At 34.0% G+C, this 11,774-nt stretch overlaps 1 protein-coding gene across 1 annotated transcript; it reads left to right on the top strand.

Annotated features, from left to right (window-relative positions):
- Positions 1–1,616: 1,616 nt before the first annotated feature.
- On the top strand, positions 1,617–10,056 carry LOC123693192 (aldehyde dehydrogenase 1A1-like). The gene is made up of 11 exons (XM_045638193.1): positions 1,617–1,643; positions 2,592–2,696; positions 3,297–3,564; positions 3,826–3,942; positions 4,738–4,925; positions 6,357–6,459; positions 6,821–7,005; positions 7,280–7,444; positions 8,517–8,677; positions 9,161–9,235; positions 9,927–10,056. The coding sequence occupies exons 1-11, from the start codon at positions 1,617–1,619 to the stop codon at positions 10,000–10,002; spliced, it is 1,470 nt and encodes a 489-aa protein (XP_045494149.1). The 3' UTR covers positions 10,003–10,056.
- The last annotated feature ends 1,718 nt before the right edge of the window (positions 10,057–11,774 follow it).

Genomic DNA, 11,774 nt, shown 5'->3' with positions numbered 1-11,774 from the left:
ATCCTATAAAGTTCTTCAAATGCTATTTTATTATGTCTATGTTATATAATTATACATTCTATCAAACAATATTTTTATTAGGAAAACATTAAAGCTATGTTATGCTAAGTAACAATAGGGAAATATTGACTAATCCTATATCCTACTAATATAATAAATGCAATTAAAGTGAGGATGGATGTATGTGTATGTATGTTTGTTACTCTTTCATGCAAATACTATTGAACCGATTAGGTACAATTAAATTTAGCACACATATAGAGGGTAACTTGGATTAACACATAGGGTAGGTTTTATCCCGTAAATCTCACGGGAACGGGAACTATGCGGGGTTTTCTTTGAAACGCGAGAAAAGCCGCAGGTGGTAAGCTAGTTCGTAGATAACGGTCCATATTATAAATAAATAACAAGTGATAACTGCGTTAAAAACAACCGACTTCAAACTTGCACTTGCAAAATTTACAAATACCTACAGACAAAAATGCTCATAAAATAAAAACTACTGGGCCTACCCGACTAAAATTTTTATGGGACCAATTCGACACCATCCCGCATCGAACAAAAAAAGAATCACGTAAATCGGTTCAGAAACCTCGGAGTAATCGGTGTACATACATAAAAAAAAATATATACCGGCCGAATTGATAACCTCCTCCTTTTTTTTGAAGTCGGTTAAAAACACACACATAACAAATAGTTTCTCGTGTATAGGTAATCAATTGTCTAAAGAGAGTGATAGCATCATTAAAATAGTTATTCTACCACAGAAGTAACTTGCCTTCTACGTTTTAAATCCATACTAATTAATATTATAAATGCGAAAGTAATTCTGTCTGTCTATCTGTTACTCAATCACGCTTAAACTACTGAACCAATTTGCATGAAATTTTGTATGGAGATATTGTGATACCCGAGAAAGGACATAGGCTACCTTTTATTGCGAAATATGTACCACGGGCGAAGCCGGGGCGGACCTCAAATTCAAATTCAAATTGTCTCTAGTTTTAAATAATTATTTAAACATATAACTAAACTACTATTTATGCCATAGTCGCTACCTGAAAGCGTAACAGTATGACAACTACTATTAGTATGGCAGAAAGCTGAGTCAAGACCCTTTTCTGGAAATACAGTGTGTGCACACATTACGAAATTCTCGGCAAACATGGTGTCCATTTTATGTATTGTACTTCTTCTTGTGTGTGTAGTGTGTACTTTTTTTCTGGAAATAAATGTTTCTTTCTTTCTTATTTCTTACTAGCTTACCGCCCGCGGCTTCGCCCGCTTTGTCTAAAACCTAATAAATTATATACTAAAACCTTCCTCTTGAATCACTCTATCTATAAAAAAAAACCACATCAAAATCCGTTGCGTAGTTTTAAAGATTTAAGCATACAAAGGGACATTAGAACAGAGAAAGCGACTTTGTTTTATACTATGTAGTGATAACAATCAATAAACAGGCATGTCATCATAAGTATAAAAACTGCAAAACATGTTAACATGCGTAACTAATCTAAGATAGTGTAATCAAAACCAAAACTGTATATAAGCATATATATCGCGATACGGCCGAATTTATTTGATTAATTTTATCAAGTGCAGTGCAAGTTAACATGGCACCTCATATCCATTATACTAAGGTTAGTAATTCATCATACTGTTGAATAATAAACATGCGAAAGTTTATTTGTTTGTTACTCCATCACGCAAAGACTACTGAACCGATTGTCATGAAATTTTGCACATACTTAGAGGGTAGTATAGTTTTTATCCCGACAATCCCACGGGAACCGGTTACGGGATTCGGGGTTTCCTTCTACGCGGGATTCTATCTAACTATGCTGTGACCACGGACAACATACAATATACATATTTTTATTGTTATTACTATGATTGGATAAATCATAAAATTTACCACTTAAATAATAAATTCTTAATTTTCATAAAAACAGCAGCCTATGGTACCAATGAATACCTACTTCAATTAAAATAAAATAAAATTTAGAATATTAAGTGTCATTTGAAAATCAAGATAATTGCATTATTTTGTATTTTACTTTGAAGAATATAACTAAATTTTCTCAGTCATTAACTTCACTTTATAGACCCTCTACACTTTTGAAGAAAAAATGTAACTAGCAGAAATCGCTATAAAGACTGCCCAAAACTAGATTTAGCTTCAATTTGTCATTGTTCAGAGCAATTAAGCATAAATGAAATAAATAAATAAGAGATACATCTACCTCTTGACCCATTATATTGGGCATATAAAGCTCGAGAGACGTTAGATTAGCCCCATACTTATACCAAACGTAACCTTAGTGAAGTGAAGTCCCATGTTCCCGTAGTGGGGTAAGGGGCAGATGCATTATGAACACATCTGTTTCACTGATCGACTTTTCTTTAGGGACAAGTAGGTGATCAGCCTTCTGTGTCCTACCAGACCGAGACATTTTTTTTCTTCGTCTCCACCGGGAATCGAACCCAGGACCCCTCAGTTCTACGCTCACGCGTCAACCACTGTACCGAGGAGGCGGTCGAAAACGTAACCTTATAAAAATCTCATATTATATTCTCAACAATTTCAGCTTTTCATCAACAACGAGTGGGTTGACTCGAAAAGTGGCAAAACTTTCGACACGTATAACCCCCATGATGGCTCCGTTATAGCTAAAGTATCTGAAGGCGATAAGGCAAGTATATTTACCAATACTTGATTAGATATCGATTATATTGTAACCCCTATTCCGTTGTGATATGGTTCAAAATTCAGTCCTCTGACGCACAAAATTGACTCGAAATAGGCAATGGCCTATCTTGATTGTAAAATTGTTCTTGCGGCCAATTTGAGGAAAATATTAATTTTGGATTGATAATAATTAATCACGGAGATTTACATTTTGACTGAGAATTTAAATTACAGCAATATATATTTATAAATTCAATTAAATTGTAGAAAATGTTTCCTTATTTATTATTGTTTTCCCAATCAGACTTTAAAGTCTTTTACATTTTAACTATCACATTACATATTATAAACGGCGATTATTAAACTATTTTCTTTCTAAATTATTATAAGAAATCTAGTAAACACGATCAAGATCTAATATTTTTTTAACATTTTTAGCGTCTGAATACTTCCGTTGAAACAGTTTTCCTTTTTAAATTATGAATTATAAATCGAACAAGTATAATCTTTTTGAATTATAAATCGAACAACCGAGATCTCATATTATATTAGCTTCTATTGTCCCTCGTAAATTTTTAACAACCAATTATATCTTATCACGTAGGAGGACATTGACCTAGCGGTTGCCGCTGCAAAGAAAGCCTTTGCCAGAAATTCAGAATGGCGTCTCATGGATCCAAGTGAGCGTGGCAAGATCCTTTACAGATTCGCTGATTTAGTAGAAAAGGAGGCCAATTATCTTGCACAGTTGGAAAGCTACAACAATGGCATGGTATTACATATGAACACTATGCTTATGACTGGAGCGCCTGATGAAATCAGATACACTGCCAGTTTAGCGGACAAAATCGAAGGAAATACTATCCCATCTGGTAAGATATTTCTCCTATGATCGTTTAGTAAGATTCCTCCTGGCTTTCGAATATGATAATTTAATAAGAGATATGTGTAATAATGCTAAGTATTTGAACATTTTAACACTGCGTGTTGAAAAATTGGTAGCGCATGTAACAAGGGACGTTAACATTTAAACTAAGTTTCTATTAATGTTTTTGATCAATTGTTGTTCAACAATTTTTGATCAAAAATACGATACTTTAAGAGTATTCATTAATTATTTAATACTGTTATAGATGGAGATACTTTCTGCTACACTCTAAAGCAGCCAGTGGGTGTATGTGGTCTTATATTACCCTGGAATGTGCCCATCCTCATGTTCCTCAAGAAGGTCACAACTGCTTTGGCTGCAGGTATTCAATTTAAATATAAAAATAGTTACACAAAAATATTATTTTCTACAGTAACGCCACATATTACGATATGTGAGCATATCAGAAGTTAATTAAAACATAAACCATCAGCTGTAGTTGTTTTTAAGCTATTGCATAGCTTCTATCGCGGGCCTTGAGCGCGGGGACCGAATTGAGAAATTCCGTAACGAAAGAACCTCACGCTCCCCAATCCAACGGGCTCGGAGGTGTGGCTTGAAGGCATGCTATGCATGCTTTACCGCGGCAGTCCTCGAGTGCCACACGTCTTTTTTATATTATTTTTAACCGACTTCAAAAAAAAGGAGGAGGTTATCAATTCGGCCGGTATGTTTTTTTTTGTATGTACACCTATTACTCCGAGGTTTCTTAACCGATTTACGTGATTCTTTTTTTGTTCGATGCAGGATGGTGTCGAATTGGTCCCATAAATATTTTATTCGGAAAGGCCCAGTAGTTTTTATTTTATGAGCATTTTTGTCTGTATTTGTAAATGTTGCAAACGTGCAAGTTTGAAGTCGGTTGTTTTTAACGCAGTTATAAACTCCACTTGTGTTCTATATAAATAAATGTCTGTAAACAGTTTCTAATAAAAGTGATCCAATTAAAATTAACAGAAGAGACAGACAGAGACACGACAGAGATAATAAAAGCAACAGATCAGCCCTCAGTTATAATTTTAGCAAAAACATATAATATCATGATGTTACTTACCCTACCAGCATGACTGCCATACACTGCGTGACTCATAAGTACTTACACTATCACTTTTACCAGGTTGTACAACCGTCGTCAAGCCAGCTGAACAGACGCCCCTCACCGCCCTGTATCTTGCTTCGCTCCTCCAAAAGGCCGGAGTACCCCCTGGTGTGGTGAACGTTGTCAATGGCTACGGAGAAACCGCTGGAGTAGCTCTCACACACCACCCTGATGTCGCTAAGATTTCCTTCACCGGTTCGCTTGAAGTAAGAATTGCTTGTTACTATTTACTATTTAGCATGTTATTTACAGAAATCACAGATAATATGCTAACATATTTTATTCACTCGACATGTTTAAGAACGCTTTTGAGTCATCGTAATACGGTGATTCGGTGTTTCGGACACGTCTTACGGTGATTCAAAAGCGTTTTACCGTTATGAAAAATAAATCGGCTGCGTACAAAATTTGCTATTAGAAGAACATTTTAAAAAGCTTCATTTTGATGTGACTCGATTAGGTTTAAACCCCTACCGAAAAAAAAACATTTTGATTACTCATTTTCGTATTAAGATAAAGTAACGAAAGTTTTACAGTCCATTAATTAATAAAAAGCTATTTCATAACTACGGTAGAGCGAAAGACACGCCACGAATCCACCTCACGTTTACACTTCTTATATTTTTTCCTTTAAAATGAATAACATTGCTTCTTCATCGGAATAAAAGCCTCTATTAATTCATGTCTGAAAATCGCTCCATGAATTTTAATGCTCAATTTACCTGTGAAAGAAAGTATATTAAAGAAATGTAGGTAAATTTGGAAAAGCGTCATCGCTATTTCGCTTTAATAAACACACATGTAAGGAATATAAATGGGAAGACAGTTTTCTATTTACGAGGCAATTAGTCCGTTTTAACGTTAATTTGCAGAATCGTGTCCAATATCAAATTTATTGTTACAAAACACGTTATTTTTATTTCTATTTTTGGTATAAAAATATATCGCAAAGTTAAATAAAAGAAAAATGAAAAATTCAAGATGTTCAATATAAATATAAAAGTATTTATGCTACTTTATTATATTTATATCTATTTTATATATTATGTATAATCATTTTAATGTTGGCTAAGCTGAAAATAAACTAATAAATCAACTTAGCAGATTTTCATTCCAAGAACTGAAAAATACCTACATAATAATAGCATTTATAAAAATCACTTCGAAAATCGACCGATTTTACTGTGAATTGTATTGTTAGGGAATAACACTTTAAATTGTGTTTTAAATTCTTAGAAAAAAACTTTCACGTTTAGCACAATAATTGTGAACATTATCATATTTATTCAGCTTTTGTCTTTAATATCTTTAATACAGTTATCATTTTTAGATCTGGCTAAAGCATTCGACACAGTATCACTTCGACTACCTACTCGCAAAGAAACTGGAACTACTTAATAAGAGTTAGAGACACCTCGTTTAATTTATTTAAGAGCTACTGAACGGACAGTAGACAATGCATAAAAAAATTTCCAGTAATCTTAGCTCTGAACTAAAAATAGGATTCGGTGTTCCACAGGGAAGTTTTTTTGGACCCACTCTCGGTTTTTTAGGAAAAAGATCGTCAGCGAAACCTGAGCGTAAAGGCAAGTTAAGCATCAATTTTCCGCTCTATTCATTAATCGTTATCGTTATAGGTTGGCAAGTTGATCCAACAAGCCGCTGGTGCCAATAATTTGAAACGTATCACCTTGGAGTTGGGAGGAAAGAGCCCGCTTGTTATCATGAATGACGCTGACTGTGAGTTTTTAATATTACCCCAGATTTCCCTGAATTATATAATTTTAATTAATTAAGTCAATTCTTGCTTTATTCAATCTGATCTCTGCTATAATTTTTATAGTTAAATGACGAACTATAAGACATCTCAGACTTAAACTAAGAAAAACATCCACTCTTCAGCATTTTAAAACTTATACATTTAAATAGATATTATCCCTAAAGAGAGATATATAAAATATATAGATCGGAACCTAATGAAAGTTTGTTGCATAAACGTGTTTATACATATCATTTAGATGAAACAAAATTGTCCAATAAGTCTTGTAATATCTGAGCTTATCAATTAGTCCAATACCAATCGAATTAACAATACTTACAGTGGCGGCTGCCATCCCCTATGCTGCCTTCGGAGTGTTCACACACCAGGGTCAGATCTGTATCGCAGCATCCCGTCTGTACGTGCAGTCTGGTATTTACGACCAGTTTGTGAAGGGCGCCGTGGAAATGGCTAAGAACTATAAAATTGGAAACCCCTTCGATGCTGATACGCAGCATGGACCTCAGGTACCTCCTTTATTTATTGGATACCCCAGGCTTCACCCATGATATCTATAAAAAAAACTCTACTGTTAGTATTAGTTGCGTAGTTATAAAGATCTAAGCATACACCGGGAATGGACTGTTTGGTACTAAGTAGCGATTAATAAGTTAATACTGTTAAATTTGTTCATACAAAGTTCAGTTAATCATAAACAAGGCAAAAAGTGTAGCAATACCTATAGATACTACCTTATTTCCTCTCTATATAATATGTATGAAACATTACACAATATAACAGATCGACGAAGGAATGATGAAGAAAGTACTAGGCTACATTGAAAAAGGCAAACAGGAGGGTGCCAAGCTCCTGGTCGGTGGTAAACAGTCTGGCAGCAAGGGCTACTATATTGAACCTACTGTCTTTGCTGATGTTCAAGATGACATGACCATTGCTAAGGAGGAAGTGAGTAAAGATATTAATTATATGGTGAAGATGATTAGGTTAACTTATATAACATAAGTAATAGATATTGGCACGAAGGATATATTTATATTACAGAAAAGATCCATACGCTCTATATATAATTTACGTGCTCGAGACTCACTAAGAGATCTCTTTATGAATACTGGTATCCTTATTGTATCGTCGCAGTATATATTTAATAATATTTTATATGTACACAATAACGCTTACTTACACACAAAAGTAGGAGATAGACAATGTTATGACACAAGAAACAGAAATAAAATTGAAATTCCATTTTTCCGGCTAGCTAAAGTTAAAAATTCATTTATGGGATGTTTATGGGTCAAGGTATACGCTTTTACAACAGAATTCCTCATAATATTAAAGAGTTTAGTAGTTCTAAATTTAAAACTTATATTAAAAATGTACTAATTCAGAGAGCATATTACAGTATTATAAGGAATATATTATGGACGATAAAAACCCATGGAGGGTTGTCGCGTAAAATCCACAGGACAGTAATTCTTTGGCATATTATGATAATAATGTACTTAATATGTATTTTGTAAAATTAAATTGTAAAACTGACATGATTAAAAAGAGCAACTATGGAGTTTCTTGCCGGTTCTTCTCCGTAGATACTGCTTTTCGAATTTGTGGTAAATGTTAAAATATGGAATGACGCTTCAAAAGTGCTTCTAAAAGAAGTCTAATTGAATAATTAATAAATGTTTGAGTTTGAGTTTAAGTTTTGAAGTTCCTTTTCACGCGTTGCGAAAGAAGGCCAAAAGTTACTTTTTGCTAAATTGTAAGCCGTGCGGCATACGCGTGTTTCTCTCTTTGTCTATCTATTTCTCTCTCTCTTATAGAACTTCGTTCCATCGGGGTGTCCCTTAACACCTCTCAAGATTTTTTCTAAATCACTAGTAAAAATTCATAATTTTACAAAGTGAAATTAAAATACCTACACGAGAAATCGTAACTACATTAATCGACCAAGATTTCTTATTTGAATTGTTTGGAAATATGGTTGAAAAAATGTTATAATTTACTTTCAAATCTCCCGCAGATCTTCGGCCCAGTGCAAAGCATCCTGAAGTTCGAGACATTGGAAGAGGTCATTGACCGCGCGAACGCGACCAACTACGGCCTAGCCGCTGGTATCTTCACCACCAACGTGAACACTGCAGCTATTCAGTTCTCTAAGAATGTTGAAGCTGGTATAGTTTGGTAAGTTTGCATCAACATCTAGGTCTGAATCGCGCAAGCGAAATGTTTTCGCTATAGATAATATTATACATATAAATACAACTTACCAACATTCTTTAAAACCGTTTCGATTACACCACAGCAGGACGACCCCGGACACCACGGACCAAACTGTCTTCTTGTATTATTTACACATTATTGCACATATAATTTCTTCATAATAAAAAAAACTGAATCGACTGCTAATAGTACTATACCTACAATTATTTAAACATAAAAACATGAATTTAAAAATAGTTTAATGATGAAACTTTCATGAAAATATTGATATCTAAGGAAAATATTGATATCTAAGTACCAACTGTATGTTTGTTAAGGAGAAAGTATGGAGATAGAATATGGATCTGGATTCCTGGATTTGAATTTCGAACATAGGCCCTTTGCCCCAATATCACTCGAAAAATTGATGTTTTGTATCTTTTTTAAATACAAATTATCTTTCAGGGTTAATACTTACATGAAGATGTGCACCCAAGCACCTTTCGGTGGTTTCAAGGAGTCTGGAATCGGACGTGAAGGGTGAGTTTGATAGTATTAAATATTAATTTTATTTATTAAGATTTTATTCACCAACACAGGAAATCACATCCTCGATTTTATTTATTACTAGCTTCCGCCCGCGACTCCGTCCGCGCGGATGTCGGTCTTCGCGTGGATGGTTATTTCTCCATTTTGAGTACCTCTGTCAATAACATCTTATAAATATCTATTGGACCCAAATCCCAAATACGGCTAGGCCTATACGCAACGTGTGTTCGCGGTTCTACGGAACAACGTCTATGGATAAAACTGAAAAATTAAGATTAATTTTTTTCTACGTATTTTTCCAGGATAAAAAGTATCCTATTTTACGCCCAGGATAATAAGGTATAATTATACCAAGTTTCATCGAAATCGAACCGCTAGTTTTCACGTGATGCCTTCACATACAGACAGACAGACAGACAGACAGACAGACAGACAGACAAAAATTTTTTTAATCACATATTTGGGTTTGGTATCGATCCAGTAACACCCCCTGCTATTTATTTTTTCAATATTTTCAATGTACAGAATTGACCCTTCTACAGATTTATTATATGTATAGATTAAACATAATTCAAATTCAATATAATATTATTTTTACTAAAAATGTTTAACCGCTTTGATCTTAATTTTCAATGTACAGATAAAAATATTTAAAAACAATCTAATTTTTTTTTTGTTACAGAGGTCAACGCTGCGTTGACGAATACCTTGAAGTGAAAACAGTGACAATGGCTGTACCAAAGAAAATCAGTAACTAGGATCTGAGGATGATTAGGATTATTAGGATTAAATAAAATGTTATTCTTGCAATATATTTTTCTTTTCATTCCTTTATAAAAATGAATAAAATTTTAACGAACTTGGCATATTTTTATCGCATAAATGGAAAGACACAGGACTATAGTTCTTATTCCATATTATTTTTAAATAGGCTATGGTCCGGGAGCCAGAAGCAGATCTTATGACCAAGTTCCTCTCAAGCGGTAATTAGTAAAATGCATCAAAGTATAGTATTATGAAGCCTCGTGAACGTCAGCTGGAGCTCGGTTGGGGGGGTGAGCGGTTGTAGCCTCCCACGCACGTAAGAAAAAAAAGTATATTCATTCATTTCCTCTCAGCTAAAAATTTGTCAAATTGTAGCTAACCCAATATCTCAACGAAAAATAATAATCAGCTGGTTACAGCATGGTGTATTATACGTCAGCTGGTGTCTCGAATATAATAAGATATTAACAAAATCATCGAGATACGTGGAATTCCATCAAAATAAGTCCCCGTAAAAGATAAGTAATAATTAATTATATATTATACTATTATTTTTTTAATAATTATAGTTAACTAATGTTTTTAGTGGGTTATTTCATATTTGTTACACTTTTAGGTAGTTATGTGAATTTGATGATATGATAGTTATTTTTAAATTCAGTTTATAATATTTGTAAAAACATGTTTACCGATGTGGCTGAATGTACGTAGTACCCCGATCATGCGCACAACTAACCACCTCCAAGTACCATAATACTGTCTATATTATGCTAGCATGTGTTGCTTGGATTTTTAAAAATAACGATAATAATTAAAGATACGTAATTTCATCTCAGATGAAAATTTGTGAGCTGATTGCTAATATACTGATGCGATAAATAAAAAAAATCAGCTAGCAATAATTCGAGGAAAACCTAGTCAGTTGATGCATATAAATTGGCAATAGATGCTTCAGTCTAACTCCTCATCATGTAATAACTTTCAAAGTATCAGCTGACGGTTTTTCCACCAAGATACAGCCAGCTGACCTATATATATATCCACAGTTACATATAAGCTATCATCAGGTAAATTTTTGTTTGAGAGGAAATCACGGAAAATAATTTTATTTTTTTCATGTTCGAGAGACCAGCTGACGTATAATACACCATGTTTTAACCAGCTGATTATTTTTTTTCATTGAGATATTGGGTTAGCTACAATTTGACAAATTTTTAGCTGAGAGGAAATGAATGAATGTATTTTTTTTTCGTACGTGCGTGGGAGGCTACAACCGCTCACCCCCCCAACCGAGCGCCAGCTGACGTTCACGAGGCTTTATAATACTATACTCTGATGCGTCTGACGAATTATCTCTTGAGAGGAAATAATTAACCAAATTTGCACCTGGCTCCCTAACCACTAGCTAACTAAGATAGATCACGCAATCGATACCGGAAGTACGTTAAAAAATTGACTGGAGGGTGACCATTTACTCAGGAAATTTTTCATCTTAAAATCTAAGCTTAAAATAAATCAAAGAGTTGAGATATTATAATATTAATTGCAAAACTGCATTGCATACTTGTATAGTAGCAACAACTAGATCGCGAACTCAAAATCCGTGTCAATTATTTTATTCTAAAACAAATCAATATATTTTATTTTATGCAAACTTATTCTTGATATTAATTAGTGTACTGTTTACCTATATGCTGTGCCTAATGCCTATATGGGTTTGGCGACAGTGATATAAACAGGGTTACAGGTTAAGTCGACCTATTCC

Source organism: Colias croceus, chromosome 7 (genome assembly GCF_905220415.1).
Source record: "Colias croceus chromosome 7, ilColCroc2.1".
NCBI lineage: Eukaryota > Metazoa > Arthropoda > Insecta > Lepidoptera > Pieridae > Colias > Colias croceus.
Note: the sequence above shows the minus strand (reverse complement) of the source record. Positions and strands in the feature narration are given on the sequence as shown.